Below are 27,711 nucleotides of genomic sequence, written 5' to 3' on the forward strand. Positions count from 1 at the left end.
GCCTAAATAAAAGTGACTGTCACATCATCTTGACTGTTTTCTGTGAGATTTCTCATGTAAATGGAGAGAATGGCAGTTCCCTCACTTACTGGTTCCTTTGATCTGCAGTGAGGGTGTTCTGGCTTTATCCCTTGGTTAGGAAAACAACACAAATCTCAGAGGGGTTTGTCCCGATAGATTATCCTTCAGTTTTTCAAGTTGTTTAACTGCCTGAACTTGATATCACTCAAGGCAGAGTTACAACTTTTATTTCGTTCAGTGTTTGCTGCACTGCTAGTGGTGCATCTCCCATCTTTTCAGGAGGGTCTTCCTTGTTTAATTTCATGTCTGCAAGGAGTGAGATATCTTGTAAAAGTTTGACAATCACAGCTTGTGCAGTCACATGTGAATGTTTATACCTATGTGGGAGCCTGTTAAAGGTGTATTGTCCTCCCTTCCATGTAGGAGCCTGTTGAGCCTTGTCACATTCAGGAGCATTGGCATTAGAATTAGGAGGATGTGAAACCACTCCAGGTGCTTGTATTGTGGCTGTTAGGTTTCCTCTGTTCAGTATTGATGCTGTTAGTGGCACCAAAGCAACTATAAAGTGATGCATTCATTTTGTGCTGCAGCAAAAATTCAGCACTGTGATAAACCAGCAGTTCTTGAATTCCGTGTGCAGGTGCCACATGGAATGAGTGCACTTCAGTCACTGGATTTGTTTTAGGGTTAAGATGAGAAGACTTTCACTTCTTGCTCAGGAGCCACAAATTAACCACAGCAGTTAGGCAGCTAAAACTTCTTGCTCCATTTACTCCAGTCAATTTAACTCTTCACTGTGTTGTACACCCAGCTTCTCAGCATCCCTCCGCATTAATATTGGATGTTGTGCTCCCGTATCTATTAGAAATTTTATTAATTGGTGACGAGACACAACTGGAATCTGAATGTATGCCTTGCATTGATAGGATTCTGCTTGCTGTATTTTAGTCCCACCTGATTTATGGCCAAACTTTGATGTCTCTGTATCTGTAGATAGCACTATTTTAGTAACTATTTAGTAACATTTTGCTGACCCTGACAATCATCTGTGGTTTCAATTGTAGTTAAGGGTCTTAATGTTACTTCCTTATCATCAAATGTCAATGCAAATGTTTGCTCTTTATCAGAACAACATTCACTGTCTCCCAACTTCTCCATTGTTGTTAATTGTATTGTAGCTTTGAAGTAATTTGGCATTTACACCTGCTCTTGCTTCTGCTACAAAGTAAACTTCTTTTCATTTGTGTTTTTCACAGCCCTTTGATTTCAGCATATTTTGGAACTAGTGTCATAGCTGTCTGTCTTCATTTCTGCTTGCAGCACTTCAATATTTAAGTGAAACTACCTTCTATGCCTCACAGCTTGAAATCCAATTGAAATAACACTTTGAAATTTCAAAAGAGAAAATATTGCAGTTCCTGACTAGGAAATTAAAAACATGTTTTGAGTCATAAATATTATGAAAAGATACATGGGGTTATGCTGAAGGCTTTATCCAAAATGGCTGTAATATCTTTGTCAAAATATTACTAGAGACCCAGGAGAATAGAAACTTAAAGATACAAGTATTTTTTTCACTAGTCTTAGATTCTAAACCATAATTGCAATAACACCAACAATGTGAGCTTATCTGAATGGCTTTTTCAGCTCTTCCATCTCTGTAGTTTGTAAGGAAACTTTCTGTTCTGCTATACTGTTTTCAGTGACCATTTTTGTCAGAACACCAATTTTGTGAAGATCATCACACTTGCATGCTGTGGAATAGATATATGGCAGAATTTAGGTACATGCTTTGCCTTTAATTTTTTTTTTCTTTTTTCTGACTTAAGAGATTCATCCCATTTTGCGCTCAGCATCTGAGAGCAAAAAGTAAAGAGATACTGGTAAGCTCAGAAAATTGTTATTATCAATGTGTTTGTGTTTTTAGAGAAATGCTGTTCATGAGAAACACCTCAATTTCTTTTTTCCTTATTAGAAGTATAGAATATCATGGTTCGGCTTCCATGTGTTATGCAAGCAGTCCATACTCCAGAACAACTATTAACAGTTGAACTTTAATCTCAGCTTTTCTTTCAGAAGAATCATGAAAGAATTTTGGCTTTCCAGCTGTAATGAAATGTTCAGGAGCATCACTTTTTTTCTGAGATTTTTTTTCCATTTTTCTTAAGTTGATTAAAAAGTAGTTAAGTTGTCAAGCATGGCATCACAATTGCAAAAAAGTTTATTTCCTTAGGCAAGCAGGCTAAGCTGTGTCACTCAAACTTCCCCAACCTTCTATTATGATGTTTCGAAAAACCTGGAAATCTTCATCTCTGATGAAGTCTCTGACCTGGTCACTGTGTGTCATATTGCACATTTAGAGGGAAGACATTTGTTGCATTTGTTCCATCCATTATGTAACATGGGAATTAAGGCTGTAAGGGTAGCAATGTTTTATTCCTTGTGAGAGGAAATTCTGGGGTTTTTTTCTGAAATCAAAGTATGATTGTTTGAAGGCTTGCTGCATCTTTTGTTCTCTTACTGTTTTGTGATTAATAAATATGGAAGAAGTCCCTCAGAATTAATTCTTATTCATCTTATTCATCAAAGCCTCTGTATATCTGAGCAGAGCGATTACAGTTTCTAGATTTGTGAAATAATCTCTACTAGTGGAGTCCTTTGATAGTAATTCTAGAAACTTTGAATAATGCAGTTTAGCTATAAAAGCTGTCTAGGAACAACCAAAGCAGCAGCATAAACCAGGATTTGTGTGCTATTTTAAATTATACCAACTACCCTTTCCAGCCTACTAGTCTTCAAAAGTAAGGCAGCATTTCTCCACTTTTGTTCTAGGGCTGGAAACCCAGATCATATTCTGTGCTTGGTGCCAGATGGACTTCATGGAAGGCAGCCAGTCCTATGAAAACTGGTTGCTGTCTCTTGACTCAGTTTTTGGTTTGAGCAATTGTGAGCACAGGAATGAGCTCAAGCCTGGAAAATTTAACTCATATTCATTGAATTTAAATGTGAGAGAATCAAAGAGTCTGTATGAGATTGTTGTGTGTATCTGTATTACATAGATTCTTAAAAAAACACCAACATTAAATATTTCTTAAAAAGGATTGATTTCATCCATAGCTATTAAACCCACCTATCAAAAGTGGCTGATATGATTTATGGTCATGTTTAGTAAGTGAGTCTGAACACTTGCACTGTCTGTTATACCAAGGCTGCTGAAAATATAATAACCACATGGAATTTTAGTTAAGGTCCAGTATTGATTTTCTAGATATCCTACTAATTTTTAGAGTAAGGTGCTTGAGTAAACTGAATAAAATTACTGGAAGTACATAAGTACATTTAATAATTCTGTCTATTCCTCCACATTTTGTATGTGCTGGTGTACGTACTTTTGCTGTTTTGTTAGTCTTGGTCTTGCTGGTCTATAATTGAGCTAGATGGCATTTCATGTAGTGATATTGCTTAGACAGATTGCTTGCTAGGATTCTAATACATGAATTTTTCACCAGGCTGGTGAACTGTTGGTTTATATTTGAGTTAGAAATGTTTATAAAGCTAGTAACTGTTCAAAAGAAATTGTATGTTTCAGGTGGTTTAGTGTTAAATTAAAGTTTATTGTTTCTGTTTATTGTTAAATAAAATGAAGATTCCTAGAAAAAATGTCTCAAATAGCTGGCTGCACGTTTCTTAATGTCATATGTGGTCTTCATTTTGCTAGAAATACAAATTCATTTAGCGAGTTTAGATTTTTTTTTTGTGTTTAATAGCACATTAATTGTTGAAGCCATTAAGCATCATTTGCAGATGCCCATTTTATATCTGGTTATCTACAATAAAAGCAATTGCTCTATTAAACGCTTGGACATTTTCCTAACTATTGAATATTAATATGTCATTAAACTAGTCAGAGGTTTCTTTTTGTAAATTAACTAGCTTCAAGACCTCTTTAGTGTTACTTCAGTTTTTGAGATGGGATTCATATATTTATTTATTGAGATTCAGTTGTATAAGTTCTCTAAAATAAACTCATATCTATCTCGTGTCCCTTTGTCTCAAAGAAAGGTTTGTTATTAATTTGGCAAATCACATCCATATGCTAACAGATGTTCCCAGTTGGTAGCCATTCTCACACATGTGAGTAACTTGGGCCCAAACCAGTATCATTTCATGGTTTTTCACACCATTGGTCGCAAGAAGAGCTTTTGAGGGTTGGCTGCTACAGGTAAAATAGGTCACTGAACATGTGCTATCCCCAGCAGATAGAGATAACAGTGTCTTCTCTGATGGGAAGAAAGCAGGAAATTAGGTGAGGCTTATATTCTGAGATTTTCGTAGATCTGACTTGGCTAGTAACTTTGTAGGAAGTCCCCTATTGGGTTCATAAGTTAAAACTGATTTGCCTGTATGAACTGAACAAATACTACTGTGTAGGAATTTAAGAAGCGTATTTGGAGTTCGTGCTCCAAGTGAAGCTGTGTTGGTTTTAGAAAACATAATATTTAAATAGATAGCTGCAGTAACAGAGTCAGAAAACTTGGGCTTTTGAGTTGTATAAGATTTTATTCTTAATCTTGCTTGGTAGTTTAATCGGTAGTTTTGAAGTGTTACATAGTTTGCTTATAAGAAAACCTGTCTGGAGAAATGCAGGTATAATCGTGAAATCACACTATAAAACATTTATTTATATACCTTGATGTTTGGTTTCAAAGTGCTTGCTTTACTGAATGAATCATTTGTCCTCCATAAAATGTTTAAGCTTTTTCTGCATTCATACTTAAAATGAAAAGGTCTTGAAATGGTATAGTGAGACAATGTTTCAGAACTTTTGCTTTTTAAACATTTAAATACGGCTGAAAGCCCTGCTATTCCTGGACTTGGAAAATATGTAACATCTGAGTTCATAGAGAATGTTGCACAGTTCTTTTTCCCTCTAAATTAAGAGGAAATAACAACTGCTTATATCTAACGCATGTTCTTGGCAAAATTGGTGGTCTTTAATTAAAATATTCCATTCCAAAGCCTCAATCATAATTAAGTAATCCATGGCCTTCTGTAATGTTCCTTTCTCTGATGAATTTCACCCTGAATGTTAATGTAGTAAAAGAAGACCGATTAATGGTGCTTATCCTAATGGTGTGGAATTCATAACTCTCTTTGGAGCAGTTAACTACTCTGTTGCTTCATTGCTTTCTACATATATATTAGCTTGAACTTGGCCTGTTGTCTCCTTCAGGGCACAGTCTCCATCTAGGGATTTCTTCAACATACACTCCAAATTCAGTTCACCATTTTCAAGAATAGTTATTAGCAAAATTGTCTGCTTTTGATCAGTTTTCAATACACTTTTTAATTAGATATGTGTCATATCTCGTAAACTCAGGATGAGTTATTTCTCAGTTATCCCAATTTATACTTTGTGAAGTAGCTTTGTATTTTAGGCTATTACTAAACTCAGCTCAGTTTAATTAGCTCCCTTCACCCTAGCATCCTTGGTGTACATATTAATGGAAGATAAACACTGTGATGTTTGTTTTTAGACAGATTAATGAAGCACCTGAATTTGGGGAGTCCACAAATTCTTTTTGCCTTAAGAATTAGCCCATGAATTGCAGAGGCCTTAGTTCTCCTTTGTTTCTGGTTTACTTACATTAACAGAAAGGAATAAAAGAACACAGATTATACTTAAGTATCTTACTGAACCATGACAACTATCACTCTTGAAGGGAAATTGCAAACATATGCTACATTTAGGCAAATTTAAAAGGATATTACAATGTTTTTACCCTTGAGTATTCTGGTGTGGGATTTTATATATATAGATATATGTGTGTGTACCATCTGCAGTTCAATAACACTAAATATTTAATGAGTTTATGAATAGTAGATAAACATTTAACACAGTTTTGTAAAAATATTCATGCATTGAGCAATTGTTTGTCTCCACCAAAGAAAATGGCCTGATTTAGGGATATGATTATTCCAGTCGAAAATTCTTTGAAATAAGACCTGAGATGGGAGAATGTTGGAGTTGGAAAAGAACTGGTTGTTCAAAGTGATTTACTCAGGCTCTGGTTCCCCTGTTAATCCTACCACCATGACATGTGCCATTGTCTGCTGTGTGGCAGTGTTAATTGAGTGTTTGTCCAGTTTTCTGCTCAAGCTATGGTTGCCTCTCTTGTCACAGACTTTATCTTTGCATCTTATCTGGTCCTCCCTCTTGCTGCCTTTAGAATGAAAGAGAAAATCTGAGTTTATTAAGGAATTTATTTAAAGCATTTGCCTAAAGCATTTGCAGCCAGACAGACTTCACAGTTTCCAGATATTAAGTGGATTTATTGTCAAAAAGCAGAAAATATAGCAAAACTAGAAATCATACTTCTCATTGTTCTAATGATTTGTAGCTTCAGATAAAATTTCATGAGAATGTGTGCCTTGCATGTGGGTAATCCAGCAATCTTGTTATAGAAGGAAAGAAGTAGTATGAAAATAAAGAAACCTCACACATGACCAGTTCCTTTCTTTAGTCTGAAAATTGATAAACAGCTAATTCTTCAATAGTCCTTTAAAAATGTTTCTTTAAATACTTTCTATTTTAGGTTGCTATGAGCCACAGATGGCCATGAATTTCAAAACTTGATGAGTCAGTGGCCATTTGAGTGTACAGAACTGGTGTGTGGGGGGTACATTTGCATAATGTACATTATGTATCAATACACATATAATTCATGCTTCAAGTGGTCTCAAAGTATTGCCATACGCTTGTAGGGAAGGACACAAAGACAAATGCCATATAGTTCTGACCATTCATTCTTCAAGGAAAGCTGTTTGCTATAATTTTTTACATTAATATAAATACTGTTCTTCTGTCTTCTGAAAACTTCTACTCTGTTTTTTATCTTAGAAAGTAGGTCTGAAGGTTCACTGAGGAAAAAACACGGCCTGTAATTCTTTTGTGAATTCATTCCTCATAAGAAATGGGATGTCATAAATTCAGGTGATTCACAATACACTGTCAAATGCAAATTTTGGTTCATCTTCATCCCTGGAATAGTCTTGTCACTTTTTGTACTTCAAGCATTGCACCAGTTGACCCATACCTATAGAGATGTGCCATGCTGCTGTTTTGAGTACTTGGAGTACAATGTCTTGGGAAAGCAATTTGAGGACCCTATTGATCACACATAGATCTATTGTTAGGTAACTTTTAAGAATAATCTACCTAAGAACATTTGTAGTAGAATTAAGCTGGTATATAACTCTGAACATCATGTAAAGTGTTAGAAAGTTCTCTTCACAGTGTAGTTAGACAAACCAATCCTTTTCTAGGCTGAGAACCAAGGACATCATTGCAGCTTCAGGCCCAAAAAGTATAAGCAATGATGAACTGAGGAGAGCAATCTGGGAGGATGGGACTTGATAACCTGAAGCTGCAGTTGGACAATTAACCCCAATATAGAAATGGACCAAAACTTATAAAAGTCTGAAAACTCATGACTGGGTGTTCATCTTGGGTGTAGCCATGGCCAGGCTTAAAGTACACATTTTATACTGCCCAAAGTGTATCTTTTGAAGGCCTTTTAATAAATACCTACTTTATTCCTTTAAGACTGTCTGGCCTCTGTTGTAGGTAGCCTCTCAAGGCATCAATACTCTACAGTAAACATCTGCCTTATTTAATACTTTAACAGCATGGCTTTCAACTAGTCCTTTCAATTACTTCAACTCTCTCTGTTGATTTGAAGTCTCTTGCCCTCTCAAAGATGAAACTTGGCTTTTTGTTCAAGGTGGCTACTCCCTTTCCTTTTAACCATTTCTGTCCCCTCTGGGAATCTAACAATTGTCTGCTACTAGCTTTTTAAGATTTCCAGAATGAAATCAAAAAACATCCACTTCCTTGTAAGCAAGGCTATGCCTTTAGCAACTCACATTTAAAGAAATAAAATTATAACATGGATTCCTATAGATTTGTGGTCAGGTTTTTTTTGTTTCAGATTTTTGTTTGATTTGTTCAAGTATCACATTTGCAAATACACTGTATCTAGTTCATGTTTTTTTCTTTATATGGTGTATCAGATGGCAGCTATGACTCTTATCTTTCACCTAATTTATATTGATAATGAGTACATCTTTGTTTTCATGATTTTGTTTCCTAAGGACTTTATCTTTTGAGAGATTTTTCCAATTCTGATATAAATATGCTTATTTTGCATCATGTAATAAAACTAATTGTTCTGTTAATTTAACCAGCAGGCAGGGAAAGATATTCTGCTCTAAATTCTTTGTTGTTATTAGGATTCTATCACAGTGATTAACAATGAATCAGAAGAGAAGGCTCTAAAATATTGCAGACTTTCAGTACTTAAAGGGATCGTCTAAGAAATATGGGGACAGATGTTTTAGACCTGTTGCAACAGGACAAAGGGTAATAGTTTTAAACTAAAAGAGGGTAGATTTGGACAGGATATAAGGAAGAAATTTTTTATCAGGAGGGTGGTGAGACACTGGCAAAGAAGTGATAGAAGCCCCATCCCTGAAAACATTCAAAGTCAGATTGGACAGGAGCGACCTAATCTAAATTATGGTCCTACTCACTACAGGGGGTTTCAGCTAGATGACCTCTAAAGGTTCCTTCCAACACAGACCATTCTATGATTCTATTATTCTAATGAGAGATTTCTGAGAATATGTTTCCAGCAGCTGTATCCTTACAGTATTGTGATACCAAGCCTGCTAGTGCACTACATTAAATCACTATACCACTTCAATAACATTAAAAAACTAGCCATAAAGTTTTTTTAAATCAGATTTTTTTCTGATTCTTATTCTTTTTAAAATCAGAATATGATTTTAATAGCAGTAACCATCCAATTTTTTAAAAAAAACTTCTAGTATTTTCTTTGTGGTGTTTCAGCTTTGCAAGGTAAGTAGTCTACATGGACAGTATTCCAAACTGGGTTTTCTGCAAACTCTGATCATCCTTAGATGGTAATTTTTCAGATAATTAAGATGCTTAAGATAATTTTTTAGTCAATTTTTCAAGTGTGAATAGCCACTGAAAAATCATGTTTGAAATTTTCAGAGTTGAGAGCATATTTGCTGGCATATTTAAAACCATCATTACTGTACAGGTTTGACAGCTACATGATAGTGAAACTGTCACGTATCATTAATAAAATTCTTTGTCGTTATTTTTTATTCCCAAGTGAAACCAGAAATCACACAAGCTTGAGTGATATTTTTAAATGAAATTACTATGAGAGGCAATGAAGACCAGCACTTAAAATGTGATTCCTCTTAAAATGTGGAAAAGGTTTTTGTCATCAGAAGCAGTAGCACAAAATTTTTGGAAGTGACTGTCTTCATTCCTATTAGAAGGAAAACTAAACAATGTAATGTTGAAATAATGACAGGTGATAACTTCACAGGACAGTGGTCACAACTGCATCATAATACACAATCTATCAAACATTTTAACTTTTTCATAAATTTTTATTAGTGTGAAATATTCTCATTTCCTTGTTTTCTGTTCTGTGAGCACATATATATATAGGGGGGCTGGTGTACATGTAGCCTTAATGAAATTTATAAGTCATGCCAAAAAAAATCAAGAAATATAGTTTGGCTCATTGTCATGTCAAACTTCAATGAGATATTCTTATGAGATCAGTGATTTTTATCTTGTTAAAGAAAGAGATAATTGGAAACTTTAGGTACATGAAGCTCTTGTCTGGTTTAGGTTTGATTGGTTATTTGAATGTGCATAATATGATTGAATTTTGAAAACAGTAGATAACTACCTACTGAGTAAATATAATTACATGATCTGACACAGCGTCAATCAGATTTTAACTAGTGTGGGTGGAGGCATTCTTTTGTATGCTGAAGCATCCAATTATTTCAAATCTGGGTTGTTCTGAATCATGACAAGGATGTATTAAGCCAGAATTATTCAGAACAAACTGAATTAAAGCAAAACATATGAGTTAAATAAACAAACTAAGAAAACCCTGCATTCAGACTGAGGGCAAAAAGTTTTCTGTTTCTTTACCTTACTAGTGAGCATTTTTCTTTCTGTTTAGTTGGTGAAAACTTTATGTATGCCTAAGAAGAATATATGAAAATAATACTTTCAGAATGTGGATATATTTTATTTCACATAGCATGCTATGACAAACTGTACTCAGTGTTTGTAATTGATATAGGAAAGACAGAGAATCTCCCTCATTTTGTGTGTGTTGACAGTCCTTTAGACTTTTGCTTCCTTTATTGCTGTCATAGGTAGTTAACAATAAACACTAACAGCTTTTCACTAATACACTACAGGTTCTTAAAATAAAGGGAGCCCATTAACAATAGTTATTTGGGATAGAGGGCAGTAGACTGTGTTAGACTTAGTTTTAGCATTAACATTTATTTTACATTTCCATATAAATAAGATGGTTTGTCCATTAGGAACTTGGATCGACACAACTGTACCTGGAGAAAGATGAAACAGACTTTGTATGAAGAAACTTCACTTAATCTGAGAAAGACTAAAGTAGAATGATTTGTTTAAGGCAAGCTTCAGTTTTCACTTTTGTAAAAACCATACTGTGGCATGCCCTTGATTTTTGTTACCTCTCTTCTGAAATATTGTATCACCTGAGCAAATAAATTTATGGTTTTTATTCCACAGTAGCAGCAGTGTGAAAAAGAGCCCAGCATAATGATTTCATGTTTGAATATACATTTACTGTATATATGTGCTTTGCCTAATTTATAGCATTCCTTTTTACTAAACCTACATACATTAACTATTCATTTCTAGCTGTTGCTGCCTGCATTTTTCTGCAAAACAGGTTTTATTCTCATGCATCTGGTTGTGCCATTTCCAATGGATTTCTTAAAGACGAATGTTTTTCATTTTTATTTTGCAGAGTTACATACATGGAAGCAGCCAGGCTCAGTTTGTGGCAGAGTCACATATTATTCTTCTGCTGAGTATCCTTCAAACTGGTGATAAATATTAAAAACCAAGATGAGGCACAGTGTGCTGTTAAATAAAATTGCTCTGGCAATGAATATCATTGACCATTTAAGAAGGTATTGTATTTTGGCTTACTTATTATATGTTGAAATAAATATTCATTGTTGTTGCTGTGTACTGCCAAGTGACACTGGCATTGCTTTTCACCTATGTGCACACCTTATCTCCTTTGTTAGTCTTGTGCCTGGTTACTATTATTCTTTTTTCTTTTCAGTGTTACCTTTCCAGTGGCAAAAATGAATTTTCTTCTTTTTTTTTAATCTTTCTGATAATAATTAAAAATTTAATGAAAAAAAGGATTATTTTTTTGTGCTTACAAGGAAGACATGCAGAAATTTACCAACTGTGCATGAAGATGATTTGTCTTCCAATAGTCCTTGGATTTTTTTTTCCCCCCAACTAATCTAAACAATTTACTATTACTTCTTGAAACAAATAACTCAACATTTGTTCTGACATCACCTCCTCACAGAAAGACTTTGAGACCTACTTTTAGTCTTTCAGTCTTATTGAGTGAGAGAAAGTTAACTTGGGGTTTTCTGGGAGGGGGGTGGGTATTTTTTTATGAAAGGTTTCATAAACTGTGAGAAAAACTCCTGTTCTCTCTTGTTTTTTTAAATCGTGATTCTTATCATCTTTATTCATTGAATGAGAACTCTAATCACCATCAACCATTTTTAAGTTTAGTAGTTCCATCACAAATATGTTTCTGTAAGGGAAACAAGCAAAAGAAAATAATTTTTCCCAATCTGCAGTAATAGATGGATCCTAGTTTTATCATTGTGGCTACTCTCTTGTTCTCTCTCTGAAGTTGTGTTGCCTTAGAACCTGCCCTTCCTCTAACTTCCCTGTCTACCTTCATCTTTGGCATCTCCTATCCAAAGACAACACCGTCATTACACCTTCGTTACATTCATTTGCCTAGAATCCAATTTGCTACCTGTGAAACCTTATATGCTTCAAAAATAGCCATTATTAATTTAGTTTCAAAGTTATGATCATATTTTGCAGAGCAAATATAATATTTGCAATTGGACTGGAATGCTGTTTCCAGTTCTGGATCTCCCAGTGTAGGAATGTTGCAGACTTAATTGAGTCCAGCAAAGAGCCACAAGGATGATAAGGGGATTAGCCTGTGAGAAAAGGCTGAGGGAGCTGGTATTTTTTAACATAAGAGAAGACTCTCAGGGAGATCTCATCAATGTGGATAGATACCTGACTGGAGGACATGAAGAGGAAGGAGATAGACTTCCTTAGTAGTGCCCTTTGAGTGGACAAGAGGCAGTGAACTAAGACTGAAAATCAGTCTGAAGACAAGATGCTTCTTACTGTAAAGGTGTGCAAACATGGAAGCAGGTTACCCAGAGGGTCTATAGAGTTTTCATCTGTGTAGAGTTTCCACCTGAAAACTGCCAAGTCAGAACTCAGTGATCATTGCTTTGAATGCTACTTTTTTTTTTTTTTTTTTTTTTTTAGCAGTACACAGAGACAGCTATTGCATTTCATATGAAAAGTTTCTTGTTTCTTAGAGTATGCATCTTGCTGGTATCATCTTTATGTTTTCCTTTGTAGAGCTGCAATTTATGTTTTCAGTTTTCTGCTTTTTGTTTGCCACAGTTTAAACAAATCTATTATCTAAAAATAATCTCATTGCTTGAGAATGAGAAAATTAAACCCTCAAACCAGAGAAGATTAAAAATAAACAAAAATTTTGTTGATGACATATTTTCTCTGACTCAGACATGAAAGTGATATCTTTTTGTTGTCAGATACTGTCTTTAAACCAGGAGGTTGACTTAGCTACATTAATGCAGCTGTCTGAAAGAATCCTTTCAGTGATGTTCATTGCCACTTGCAGAAGGAATTCTCTAAGGTTTCATTTCACGGCTCAATACTGTTGAGATGAGTTTTTGGTCACACACAAACCTCACAATGAAATCTTTCACATGAAATCTTGACAGAGTTTAACAGTTACTCATGAAAATTAATATTCCTTTATTCTTTCAATGTTGCTAGTAATGTGCTGGTCAATTGATTCTTCATTATTTTTTTTATTCAAAAAATGTTGTTAGAAAATGTGGGAAATAGAAAAAAATATGCCAGGTTAATTTTGTCTTCTACAAGATGCATTGAAATTTAAAACAGGATATTACTATTCTGGTAGTGTACATGTTTCATTTGGTTGCTCCTTTTTACTTTGTAGTAGTAAGCTTGTCACTTCTTGCCAGATGTTGAAGTGCAATGTTGTGCTTCTCTATAAAGTGAATTTTTAATACCTCAGATGAAAAAATAAGAATTTCCATTGCATTTCTGTATTTTTAGATAGTGATTCTACCCCATCTGCGAGATGATTTCTTCTATATGAAGATGTGGTTTTCCATGCTGTAGCTACCTAATTAGGACTTGGGTAAGAAGGGCTTTTGAAGATGTCTGATACTCAGTTTAAGTCATTTTATAAAGCAAAATTAAATTCAGTAAAATCTATACAGTTACTGATTACATACCAGGTATATGTGCATGTACAGTGTACTCACCAAGGACTGGTAATAGGGGTGAACTTCATTGGCACTAGGGGTGGTCTGACCCTGGCTGGACAGGAGCCCACCAAAGCCACTCAGTCACTCTTCAGCTGCTCAGGGGAGAGAAAAAGGCTCTTGGGTCAAGATAAGGACAGCAGGAGACTCAGGGAAATTACTACCTGGAATCAGGGAAGTTGCTACCAATCAAATCGGAGAAGGGTAATGACAAATAAAAACCAAATCTTAAAACAACTTTTCCCCCAGCTCTCCCTTAATCCTAGGCTTAGCTTTACTCCTGATTTATCTACTTGATCTCCTACAGTGGTGCAAGGGGATGGAGACTGGAAGTTGTGTCCAGTTCATCACAATTGTCTCTGCCTCTCTTTCTTCCTCAGGATGAGGCCTTATCACACTCCTTGCTTCCTCCTGTGGGAGAAAGTTCTCCATGAACTTCTCCAGTATGAGCCTCTCCTGTGGGCTGCAGTTCTGCATGAGCATGTAGCAGAGAACAGTGAAAAGACATGGTTGGATATCAGCAAATCATTAAGGTTGGAAAAGACCTCCAAGATATTGTGATGCTTGTATATTATACACTTCTATGATTTCCAGGCCATTACTTTGAGCAGTTTGTATTATGCTGACAAGATGAGTCTTACTCAGTTTTCTTCTTTGGCTCCCCTTTCTCTTGTATTGGAGACTTAACTTCAGGAAATAATCATGGAAATCATAAAATGTTGGTTGAAAGGGATCTCAGAAGATCACATACAGCAATCTTGTTAATGAAGGATTATCACTAACACTGGAGCTTGTCTTTCTTGGTTTTGTCTGGTGCAATTTTTTCAAAACTTTGAGGATGGAGATCACATAATCGCTCTGGGCAGTTTCAGTGTGAAGTTGTTTTTTATCCAGTCTGACCTTCCAAACTGCAGTTCATGGTGCATTATGGTATGAATTAAAATTTTGTCTGTCATAATGTTTTGGCTTCCTTTTGGATTTCTTTTGCCAGCCTTACAGAATTGGTGGATTAGCTTTAGTGAAGATTTCATTAAAAAATGGACAGAACACCCTATGGAATAGAAGTATGAGATCCATTATGTTTTAGCTTTTTATTGCTTAGGAATAAAACAAAAGCCAAGGTTTGCTTTTATTCATGCCACATTATAGCTCATTGTTCATCATAAATCAACAGGTTAAAAACATTTTTAAAAAGAAAAAAAATTATCATTATTTACAGGAAAAAGTTAATAAGGAATAAGTTAGGTGTAAATTTAATTTGAGGCTATATCCATAAAAATATGCCAGTCTTTTTAATCTGCTTTCAGTTTTCTTTGAAATTGACCAATTTTACATCCTCCCTAGAAATAACAAAGCCCTGTTATCATAGGCAGTTGAGAAGGGAGTTTTATGTAATATATATCCCCACATCAGCTTGATAATCAGTGCTTCAAGCAACTGGGTTCAGTTTACACACCTAATACTTTGGGGGAGGTTGTAGAATTATTTCAGTATAGAGACTTTCTGATGAAGTAGAAAATTTAGTAAAAAGTCATTACAGAAATAGAAGTAGAAATAACTGCTGTAGAATAAATATGGCAGATGACACAAAAGAAACTAATTTTAATGAGAGCATGGAATAGATTTTTTTTTAAGGGAATTTTTTTGGGATAAATTATGTAAAAGCAGTAATGTACATTGAACTGTGAAAATGCTAGGCATTGTGCAGTCTGTAATTCAAGGTGTTGCTTTTGAGGAGTTTTTCTAAGGACCCTTGGACTACATAATTTACACAGAAATAACTTTGTTCGCAGTCACAATCTTGGTAATGCAGTCTAATTGTGTGCTAGATATCCAGTTCTACCATGCAAAAAGAGCACATGTCTAAACACATTTTGATTTAGCAATAGAGTTTAGCATCTTCTCAAGTTACCATCAGTTTGCATCCACGTGTAATAGTGTGACAATGACTTTTAAGAACACAGAGAAAAATTGTGCAAAACAAAATAACCAAACAGAAGAACTGATTTAGAGATTTTTGAGCCAGATCAAACATAAAGAATGTTACAGCTTCTAGTCATCAATTAATAAATTTTTATTTCTTTTTAATTCTTTTTTGAATTAATTATGGGATAATATTCCATAGCAATGGATTTTCAGTGTAAACTTCATGCAGTATGCAGAATTTCTTCCTTTAGGATTTTTTTAGCCTATAATTTGCACAGTAAATCTACTGTGTGACTCTAGTATGTAAATCATGGGAAGCAGTCCATTTTCTCTCTTCTTTCCCCTCCTATCTGGAGCTTTATAGAGTTTGCCAGAGATACTGCTCTTTTCTCCTTTCCAAGTTGAAAAATTCTCTTTCCCCATGCAGAAGATTTTCCAGGCTTGTGGTGTCTATTCTTGCAACCCTCTTACAGAAATTGGGTCATTGATGAGAGGAGTCAGCAGAAATGATTGGGTACTAATAAAAAAATTTTAAATGCTGATTAGTTTGACATTCTTGGAGAGACAAGAAAGAGAAACTAAAGACAAGGGTACTGAAGTACTGTTGTTAGAGTTATTAAGAAGACATAAAGGCAAAAGAGGCAACTTCAGAATGAAGGGCTGTCATTGCCTAAGAGAAATGACATGTGGTAAAATGCACAATCAGTATTACTGTTGTAATTAACTCCAATCGAATGCAGATAGTGTATATGGCTGTTGTATCCAAAAAAGCATTGAAATGTGCAGTGTTCAACTGTAAATATTGCTCTGGATGTCAAAAGACAGCAAGAAACACAAGGAATAATAATGCTGGATAGGCTGTGTTGTATTTGTAAGATTTCTTAAATTCTTTCATTCCTCCTTTTTTTAGACACTACTCAGTATTTCTAATGAATTTTCATCAAGTTTTTATGTCATTCCCTGGAGAAATAAAACTGCTTTGAATGTAATATGTCATATTTTTTCCCTTTTGTAATAGTATTGAATACTTACTTTAAGGAATAAATTTAAAAGGAAACCTTTTCATTATCAAAAGAGTTTCAGTTATTAAGCAAACTATTTATTTATATATTTATTGTATCTCCTATAGAGGAGATAAACTATTATTATAGGAATTAGCAGTAGTGATTAACCTGGTACATTTTCTCATTATTACCATTAAACTTAGCATTGATGCTGGTTAAACACATACGCCTAAGTAAAAATGGAAATGTCTTTTCAGTTTCCTAATTTGAATTCCCAAGGCAAAGTTTAATGGGACAGCTGCGTGGGTGGATATGAGATATTGATTGAAAGGGAAAAGGACAAATCTTTTTGGTAGCATTAAAATGACACCTCTTATGAAAGAGATTTCCTGTCCTACAGAGGGAATTTAAATTAAGTGTATTAAGTGCCTCTGTGGTGTGAGGAAACTTTGCCATGTAAAGAGAATGTAAAGAGATGACTTTCTGTATGTTAGAGTCACTGAGCATAAGAATATGAAATTTTGAGTCAAAAGTCAGTAGAATAATACTCAATTCTCAGTAGTAAGATTCTGTCAACTTGTGCATCAATATGCACAACTAGTTGTGTCTTCCCCAGAGATTATATGGCAAAGTGAATGAGGATGGTAACTAAAGCAGTGAGACAGGATTATTCTATCCTTGATCTTAAGGATAAGAAAGAAAACCAGGAAGACCACAGTGGATAAAGATAAGACTAAAAGCACATAATAGCATATTTAAGCATGATTCCTAATTAACTTTGGAAATCAACATACAAAGCAGCAGAACATCCTGCACATTTTCTATTATTTATTTGCATTAGCCACCATGTTAACCTTGTAACTTATTCTGATTCTTCTGGAAGCTGATTTCTCCTAAATGTAATGAAGCATAAGAAGATCATAGCTAGAAAAACTAAGAGTTTTATGTTACCTTAGTCTCCAACTTAGACCTAAGTGTCCTGCTTGACCTTAAAACAATTCATAATATGACCCTTTAGAAAAGATATTAAGGTCCCTTAAATGTGAGAGAGATATGCAGAGACCTTAAATTTACAGTTTGGCATTTGATAATACAGCATGAAACATAATTCATAATCTTTCATCAGCTACTTGCAGTACACTGGAATTGATGAACTAACTTCACATATGGCAGGTGTCCTCTGCAAGAATTTGCTCTGAATTTCAGTGATTTTCAACCACTTTCAGTTTCTGGTTAAAATTTTCCAGTGGAAGTGCAGACCCCTGCAAAGCTAATTTAGCTGTCAACTGCTCTGGCAATTGGGCCATTTTTATTTGCCTTTTGCAAATAGCTGCCTGCTAATCTACATAACAAGAGGCATTCACTGACCACAGGCTGAAGACATTTTTAAGGGTTTCTTTAGGCTTCAGTTAATTATTTTAAAGGTTATTTTGATGTATAAGAAACATATTTGCTTGAATGCCTAAAAGAAGCAGAAATCTAGTCCAAAGTTATATGTTTTACCTTTTGGATCCATAGATACCTTTTACTAAATGGAGTAGCTCTCAAGTGCATTCAGCTTAGAAATAAATTATATTGCCTAGATAGTAGCAATGATGGATAGTAAAATGACAGTCTAGACTCATATTGATGATGACTTATGGTGTAGAAAAAGAATGTGTGATATTTCCAAAAATATTTATAGGTTTTTATGGAAAGCAAGAGAGATTGCATCTGCATGCAAGTATCAAGTGTGTGCTAACAAACAGATGAGACTTACTGGGTCTAGTGTTTGAAATAAAGTGCTTGAAAATTAGGTAGATGTTTGTAATACAGTGTTTGAATACTGAGAGAAAATTATATAGCCTCATAAATAACTTAAAAATAGCTCACATGAAGTTTGTTTTAGGAAATGTATCTGTGTTTAAAAGTTAAACTGTTAAGAAATTCCCTCATTTATTTGTTTCTCTGGTATGCTTAATATTAATGAAAGTAAAGTACTCTTATACATCTACCTGTTCTGGAGATGTTAATACTGTCGTGATTGGACTATTTATTTGAAATATATATTTGAAAATTCAGAGAAATGGATTACAAAATATAAGTGAAACTAGAAAAAGATATTATGGGGCAAACCACACTATAAAAATTTGCCAGATGGACAGAACTAAACCTGAAATTTCATCAGATGTAATCTATAAAACCAAAAAGGTCATACATAATAAATGTAAAAATCATTCCCCTGCGTTAGTTTTAGCTGATCCTAAATATGAATAATTAGGATGTAAGTCAGGCTGAAAAACTCTGAATGTTTGATTAGTGATTTAACACAAACTTAATCAGGTATCTTTATGCTCCGTTTTGCAGCTGAATTAAAACAGATTCCAGAGTCGTCTTCTTCTGAAGCTTTTGTATGGCCTTTCCATTCTCAGGTGTCTAAGAGCACCACAAGAACAAAGGTTCCATCAGATTATCTATGGATTAGAAAGAAAGGTTCATAAACTGAAGCTGAAACTAATCAAATTAATAATAAACTTTTTCACTATAGGAAATTCTGTATCAGTATGAAATCTATTCTCTGCTCAGTTAAAATGATGAAAAAACCCATCAAAAAGAAAGTGGTATAATATAGTTGGCATTTCAGTTGTTGAAATGTAAACTTTGAGCTACTTCACTGTTGTGAGTTGCATATTTCAAGGAGTTGAGGAGAACTCCAGTGCCTATACTTGTGCACTACTTCCTAAAATTCTTGAAAAAACATTCAGTGTAGCTTAAGCCAGAAGATTTTAAACAGAAGGTAAGTTCAAGGCAGTTGTTAGTATCATTACAATTGGATTTCAGGGCCGTTAAAATTAATACTTAAATATAGCTTGTGTGCAATTCATCCATAAATCTATATTCAAATAAATGATTTTCAGACTGTTATGCACTTTTTCAGCTTCTAATTTAGGAATCATCCTTGTGAGATGAAACATGCAGTAGTTGACATCTTAAACATAGAAGTTCAAGTCTCAGTAGGAAAAGGTTAAAATAAATACTGCTATCAGCATAATATGCCCTCTTATAAGGGGCCAGCAAAGAATTTCTCATGTTTTAATCATCACCCTCCCAGCAAAGAAACAAACCAAACAAACAAACAAAGAGAGAGACTAGACCACTGTAGATCTTTCTGTTGATCAGATTACTCCTTGACAAAAAAGTATGTGCTTTTATTTTTTCCATGTCTGATAAACTGAACCAGCAACTTTTAAAAATTGCATGATAATCTATCCCCATTTTAGGTTACAGTAAACTAAGCACAGGCTCAAGTGGATGAATATTTTCTCTAGTTTTTCTTGCTCATATGTTATTAAGCAACTGTGTGATTTGCATTTTAAAAGATGGCTGTTTCTCTGTGTTTGTAATGCTGATGCCAGATTTTGCACCCCTGGCAGAAATACAACCAAATATGAATGACACCACCAAACTTTTTTCACAGAAGTAACCAAATGCTATTCAAGTTATTTTTTCTCCTTCTTTCATTCCTCACTTACTACTAATTAGGAATAAGTTTGTGACTTAAAGATATAAATTACGTATTGCGTTAATAAACGTAGGAATTATCATGTTTTCTTCCTTTTGGGCATCCTGTGAGTAAATTTTCTATTAAAGTTTGTTAATAATAAGTATCCCAAATTTACTAGCAGCTAGTTTCATTTTGTAAGGTATCTATAATTTTGGATTTTATTGATCTGATATTTTTTGTTTTGTTTTGGATTTGGTGGTCTTTTTTTTTTTCCCTCCTTCTGATAAAGCATCTTGATTTTTTCAGGGCTGAATGCTTTATTCATTTTCTGTATGAGCTTATAAATTGTGATGATTGCTGTCTTTATCATACTACTTTAAAACTGTTGTTCTTCCTGTATCAAAATTCAAAACCTTTTCAAAAGCCTTATGTAGATATGTTTTCAATTTTTATGAAAACATGTATCAGCTGGGAAAAGGAAAAGCAGAAGTTTCATATGTAAATGTGTAATAATTTGAGAAGGTATATAACAGGATTTACACAAAAAAAATCAATAGAGAAATAAATTTATCAGAAAACATGAACGTCTGAATTTAAACCATTTGCTTGCCATGGCTTATCTGAGTGCCACATTCCCCTCATCTTTTCAAAATAGTTTCATAATGCATAGTGAGGTAGATAAAGAGGAATTGGGAAAATAAGTACATCTTTTGATGCATCATTTTTTGCAGATGAAAAACTGTCCAAGTAACTACTTACTAAAGTTTTACGTTCTTCACTGTTAGAGTGATACTGTAAAAGATTGTTTTCAGAGCTGGGACTCTTGCTTTATATGGTAGAATATCAAAATAGTGTAAAGGCATAACATAGAATGTTTGAAATGAGTAAAAAATAGTAACAAGCTATATATTCTGTGGTAAAAAGCTAATTACTGTATTGAAATGACACCTCAGGTTGAATTTTTATTTTAGCATCAGAGAGCTGAGGCAAGTACCATGCACAGAGTTAGTGTGGCTATGAAGCTGATACCACTGAAGGTAAAAGGCAGCCAATGAGGCTGAAAGCTCTGCAATGATGACTAAAGTTAGAAAGCAACAACTCAAGTAAAAATAGTGACAGGGTGAGGGAAGCTTTAGGGGTAATGATGTGAAGCTCCAAAAGACTGGGAAAAAAATCCCAGCACAATTCAGGTGGTTACAGATGTATAATTCTCAGTTGCAGAGCAAACAACTTACTTTTGTGATATTGTTGTTCCTGATGGTAAGAAAAGTGAATTAAACTATTGTTCTGCTAAGAAAATAAGAACTGTGTTACAGAAGGGATGTCTCCCAAATGGCTTTTTAGTGCGTGGTTGGTTGGTTTGTTTCTCAGAAGCAGCCAGGTAAGGGAAATAGGAAAGAGCTGCATTATGTACTGCATGAGATAATCAAGCAAAGAAAAAAAACATTTACAAGGCATTTCAAAACCTTTGCAAAAAGTAGCACTTCCCAAAGGGGACCTGGTGAGTTACCTTTACATCTTGGGACCGTTTTTTTTTCCTCCCCATGACTGTTAAACTCAGCAGAAAATTACTACTATAAATCTAAATGAGAATTGGTAAAACAAAGTTGTTAGATAATGCTACCTTAGAGGTTTTTCTTCAACAGGGTAGAAATATATGTGGAAATTTTTTTCTCACCCTTTTTATGTGACGGCTGCCTCAATTAATGCATCTTTATGCTTTTGTAACACTGGAAAATAAAGAATTTAATGAATTTCTCATTACATTCTCCCCATTTCTTCTTCCCTACTGGAAGCATAGCAGTAGAACAGGAGATTCCCAGTCTCATATGCACATGAATCTGAATCTTAACAAGTAAAATTTTTAGAAAGCATTTTTTGTATCGTGGATTCCAAGATTAATTTTTTTCACAATATTTTGTTTCTTTTTCTTTTTAATATATTTTGTCAAATGCAGTCATAAGCTTTTGGAAGACTTGAATATGACCAATTATTCATAGACTGGCTCTATGCTTTGCAGCTTGTACATGTGTGAGGAATTTCATTTGAGCTACTAGCATGTTTTTAATTAGAGCTTAATTTTAGACTATAGGTAGATGGCTGCATCAAAAAGGTGACATTAAAAATTGTATTTCTTCATGTTGCCTATTTGCTTCTGCCATCTTTCACCATTGATGTTTACTTTTTAAAATGTTATTATTCTTCATTTGACTTTTCTCAGTTTGTGTCTATAAAATTTGCAAGTCAAACCTGAATCAGGCTACTCATCTCTGATGAAGTGTGAGTCTGTTAGCATTGACAGTTCTAAATCCTTTTGTTCAAGCTCAGCTTAATTAAAATCTTACAATGAAAATTCCAGATGTCTTTGAACAATCCTAAAATGAAAAATATTAATATATTATGATTAGTACAAGTGTAATGTTTCAAGATGCAGATATTACTTAAGGATCTAGCACATTTGAAGTATCTGCTTATTCTTGAAATTTGTAGTCATCATGGGTTACATAATGTTGAAAACTCCAACCTTATTTGACTATCTGTAAAGTGTGTTAAAGTTTGTGTTTCCTACATTTGTGACTTATGGCTCTCATGATTCACACCTGCTTCAGAGTGGCATTCAGGCTTGCCTCGGCTTCAGAACAGATGTTATGCACAGTAGTAACCATTCCTTTTTGTCTATACAGTTTCAAATAAACAATCAAGAGAATGGCTTAAGAACTTGCTAGATTAGTGAAATTGTTTTATTGTTAGTACTTGTTCACATTTGTAACAGTTATAATGAGACAACAAAACACTGAAAGTGACTGAGGACTTTGCCTCTGAGATGTTTCTCTGCTTAACTATTAAGCAATATGACACTAAAGAGGGAGTTAATGTCTTATTTAAATGCAGAGGAAGATAAACCAGTCCAACTGCTTCAGTTTGTATCAAATAACCAGTGAATTCTGTGTAATTGCAGAGAATGATTTCTGGATCTTACAGTTTTCATTTTTTAAAAATCCTTTGCTACCAATATACAGAATATTTTCAAATACTGGGAAGTGGCTATTTCCATAACTGTCCAAAATTTGTGTCCTATTTGATGGCTTGTCCTTTAAAGCTTCTTGAACTGTCTTTTATTTCTTTTAAAATCCAGAATGCACAAAGAAAAATCCTACACATTTTTGCCAAAGGTGAGTGTATCAATGTGCAGTTTTTATATGTAAATACCTTCTTCCGTTTTGTGAACTTGAAAAGCTGTAGTTCATAGATGTACCATTGTGGCTTTCTGAGGTATCCACACATCTGTTGCTTTCCTTGACAATGGCAATACAGATGCTGCTATCACCATGGGAATGGTACTCCTGAATGAAGCTGCTACATCCAAAGGAGATGTTGGAAAAAGGAGAAGTAAGTTGTACTTTATAGCTAAGGTAATGCTTAGACAATTAAAAGACCCTGCGAAATTACAAGTGAATATCTGATGAAGTTTTCAGAAGGTCTTTACCTTAAACCAATATTTACCTTTAGTTGTTTGGAAAAGAGGAGAGTATTAAAAATCTGTTGATAAAACTGCAGTCACATGAAGTAGTAACAGTAAAAAAATACTTGAAGCATTCTCAGCCAAGATACAGCTTGACTCAGTAACTCTACTACATTTCATAAATGCTTTTTGGCTCTTGAATTATATCAGAAATCAGTGATATAATGAACAAGAGTTTCAAAACATTGTTTTCAAAATAAATGTATGCATTTAAGATGACAACATCCAAAAGAGTATGAAAATTCTTTTATTTGGTACTCTCTCCAGTATCATGTCTCCAGAGGAAGAAGGAGACCAGCAGGTGTAATACAGAACATATCCTAATCTGTAATGTCTAAAGATATTTAGCTTGAAGTGCAATTTTTATGTTTTTCTGAATTTTGCTGTTACTCAGAATATTTGTGAGATTTTTTTATGTCAATGAATCACATAAACACACAATATGAAAGTGTTTTATCCAGAATCAAACTTCCTCACTGTTATGTCAAACAACAAAGGTTTTACTGAATGTGATATAGGTTGAAATAAATATGCCAATCTGCCTTTGCACCTTTTATATCCCCTGACTTATTTTTCTGATATAAGCCATTGTAGGTCTCTGGAAGATAACAGATTTCCTACACTGCCTCCTCTTTCAAGATCAGTTCTTTAGCTTCCCTATAATACACAGTATTTTACATAAAACTGGCCAATATTTTCTTTAAAAGGTTTCTAGAACTCTTCATAATAACTGGTTGAATGGCCAGAGATCTCTCTAATCTATAGTGATTTGAGGGATTGAGGGATTGACTTCAGCAAGTTATAGATGTGTCATTGATTCTGAATACCTTCTACAGTAATTAGCTTTAAGAGTGGTGTGAAAGGATACAGTGACATAAGTTTAATTGGAATATGGTCCTAGATCTGGGCCTGAGAACACAGGCACAGTGAAATATCAGTGGACTGCAGTAAAAGTTCAGGCTCTTAGCTCTTTGTGGCCATTATGTGAATACTTTCTGTGTATCTGCCTTGCACTGTTCATGCTTCCAATTTATTCATCCATGCTTGGAAATCATATTTGTGAGTGGTGATTTCTTTATAATGAAGTGTGTTTATTAGTTTTGTACATGGCTAGTTTTCTCAAAATAACTGTAGAAATTTTATATTCCAGTTGACATGTGTCACTTTCCACATGGTCAGTTTTAATGAAAAAATGCATCATTGTCAGTTTCCTCGGCTTCATGTTTTCTCATCCTTCACTCAAAGGCAGCACACTTTAGATGCATGAATATTGCAATTAAATAGCAAAGGGTTGGGTAAAGTAGGAAGAGTATAAGAAGAGGAGTTCTTAAAATCAAAGTAGCTCACTAGAATCAAAGCATTATCTAATGCATATGAGCTGCATCTCAGTTTGTAAAATGTCCCCCTTTTTAAAAAATGTATTTACATGCAATAGAGTGGGCTATCACAATCAAGATTTTTTTAATGCTGTCATTCCACAGGATGCCAAAAGATGTTCCAAATATTATTTGTTAATTTCAGCATTTACTTTGTGAATTCGTTCTTTCTGATAGATGCAAAGCACTTTCACCTGGATGGTATCAGAAGATCTGTATCATTGTTGTTTACCTTCAGAACCTGAAGATTTATATTGCTAGTGAGCTAAGAGTAAAAAGTGGTTTGACTGCCAGCCTTGAAACTTAGAACAGTGACATTTTTAGCCATTAATAACTAGATAAAGTAGTTACTAAACTGCCTTTACTGCTACTTCAGCCATAGATGGTTGGCTAGAGAGAACATGATTCCATTAGTCAAGGGACATTTTTCTAAATGTAATTTTTTTTTTCCAAAAAGAGCAAGAAAATACCTGAAATGAAATTATTTGATATGTATAATTTAATGGGTTATTAAATACATTATCAGAAGTAAGTTGTTTGCATCCACATACATTTGACTTTCAAATTTCTGCTTTTTCTTGAAACTACATTTGCCCTGACAGGTTATTTTTCCCTAATAACCATAAGTATTATTTCCATATCTGTTTGAAATCCTGTCAGAAGATAGTGGGTTTCGGCAGTCAAGGCAGTAACGTTTTATATTAACTGTGTCAAAATTCTCAATAAATGATTGACATAAATAATATTCTTTGTAGGGATTGCAGTTTTAAATCTTTTATGTGCTAATAAACAAAGTTATTTTTTTTTCCAGTAATATGTCTGGTTGGCCTTGGTCTTGTGGTCTTTTTCTTCAGCTTCCTGCTGTCAATATTTCGCTCCAAATACCATGGCTACCCATACAGGTAATCTGTCTTTAAATTCTCTTCCTATAGATTGCAATAGCTTTGTAGAAGTTTAAGAATTGCTTTCAGCTAAACAATCTTTAATCTTTACCGCTGAAGTCAATGGAAGCTGGTAGAAGGAGGAAGAATGGTGATTAATTTAAACAAACCAAAAAGGTGTGGAATGCTATTGTTAGCATGACTGCTAGAGCAGACCAGTTAAAAGTGTTTGAGCACAGATGTGTGACGTATACACTGCCCCCTGAAAAATGCAAAAAGAAAACATGCTTTGGTCTGTAAGGCTTTATTAGCTATTTATTTTTGTATATATGATGTACATTAGACAAGGCATAAAACAAAAAAGCACTGTACTGTGATAAGATTTGACTTCACTAAAGGTATCCCTTTCTTTTGTCAGCCACACCATGGAGGAGAGACAGGATTATAGGTTTTCTAAATTATACATACACCTGTCAGTTGAACAATTGCAATTTTTCTGACCAGTGAAAAAGTAAATTTCTTTGATTAGACCGCGTGATTAGTAAAACAACCATTTTTGTATTCTGTGTTATATTCCACAAAAAAGAATTCAGCCTTGCAAGGACAACTTAGATGTAACATTTCAGCTATTACCTTACAAATTTTCTATTAGTTTTTGCTCTAAGACTTCAGAATTATTTTCATTTTTATAGAGGTTGGTCTCTTTAGGCTATTTAAATGACATTTATGTTGCTTCAGATTAGTTCTGTTATTTAATAGCACTATACTGAAGACAAGGAAACTCTCCCATTGAAATATATGCACAAGGTATGCTCCTGCTTTTTAGTAATTTCTGCTAAGGAAAGAGGTCTGTAAAGGGCCCAGTAGCATCATACTTCAAAATTTCATCAGTATGAAATTAATAGTTTGCCAGTTGGGGTAGCCTGTCCTGCTTTTCAGCATCCTCTCTGAAGATTACTTCTAGCTTGATTGACTTGGGGTGAAAGGCAGGATCCAGATTTCCTAAGTGTAAGGTATTCTTACCTTCCATTAACTGCTTAAGTCTTAAACTTTAAAGAAGCAGGATTTATGAGCTTAATCTGCAGCTCAAAGCTCATCTGAGAAGCATTGCCAAAGAATGACAACCCGTGGTCTGAGCTCCCATCTTCTCATAACAAGTTTATTAAATGGAGAAGGCGGTTAGTGGCGGCATGTTCCTTGCCATGCAATTTGTCAGTTACTAAAGAGAACCTGACAGTTGTATTAGTTTCATTTTTAATGTGCCTTAGGAATGTTTATATCACCTGTTATATCTATGCCAGACCTTGCATTGCAATTGTGAATGTTTGCAATAGGTGTTTTTGGCTGCTGTCTGGTACCTAGGATGTCAGGTGCTGAACAGCATTGTGAGCATTAGTATGCTCTGTGAGTTTGCATGCCAACATGATACCATTGGTGTTAGTGCAAACCTAATCACTGACTATATCTTGTAGCATCAGGTATTATAAGCTTTGGGAATCTTAATTTAAGTCATGTAGGGTTTCTCCCTGTTTTCTTGCTAATCTGTTTACTGTAAATACTAGATGGAGTAGATTTTTTCTGTTTTGTTCTCCCCACAATTAATCTAGATTTTTTTAAAAATATTAGATATCTTTTAATAGGAGTCTCTAGAAGTTGGAGGCCTATGTAGATTTCATACTTACCTTTTATTATCCAAGCAAGATTTGGGGCTAGAATGCAGAATTCTTTTAAAAATTCAATTTAAAAAAAATTTAGTTTGATAGGTGATGCATATCAAAAGTAAGTGTACTTGTTAGTATGCTGAAGCTGGTTAAAAAAGAAATAAATCCATGACAATGCTGAAAAGAATAATTCATCACAATCCTGATAAAATGAAGTAGTGCCACATCATTTTGTTACCATGAAGAAATTATTAGATCCATAAACCAAATCCTGT

General features: G+C 34.3%; 1 protein-coding gene across 5 annotated transcripts in view; it reads left to right on the top strand.

Annotated features, from left to right (window-relative positions):
- The window catches only part of TUSC3 (tumor suppressor candidate 3), a 111,071-nt gene that overhangs the window by 77,729 nt on the left and 5,631 nt on the right, over nucleotides 1–27,711 (top strand). For 4 of the 5 annotated variants that reach the window (XM_086888695.1, XM_086888698.1, XM_086888697.1 and 1 more), the window contains exons 7-9: nucleotides 10,938–11,001; nucleotides 23,311–23,385; nucleotides 25,706–25,796. In XM_086888695.1, the coding sequence (XP_086744821.1) occupies nucleotides 10,938–11,001; nucleotides 23,311–23,385; nucleotides 25,706–25,796 (230 nt within the window). Of the gene's footprint in view, nucleotides 1–10,937; nucleotides 11,104–13,369; nucleotides 13,455–13,961; nucleotides 16,582–23,310; nucleotides 23,386–25,705; nucleotides 25,797–27,711 lie in introns of those variants that run through there. The other variant, XR_015286776.1, reaches the window with a different exon arrangement.

Source organism: Cyanistes caeruleus, chromosome 5, assembly GCF_971803275.1.
Source record: "Cyanistes caeruleus chromosome 5, bCyaCae1.hap1.1, whole genome shotgun sequence".
NCBI lineage: Eukaryota > Metazoa > Chordata > Aves > Passeriformes > Paridae > Cyanistes > Cyanistes caeruleus.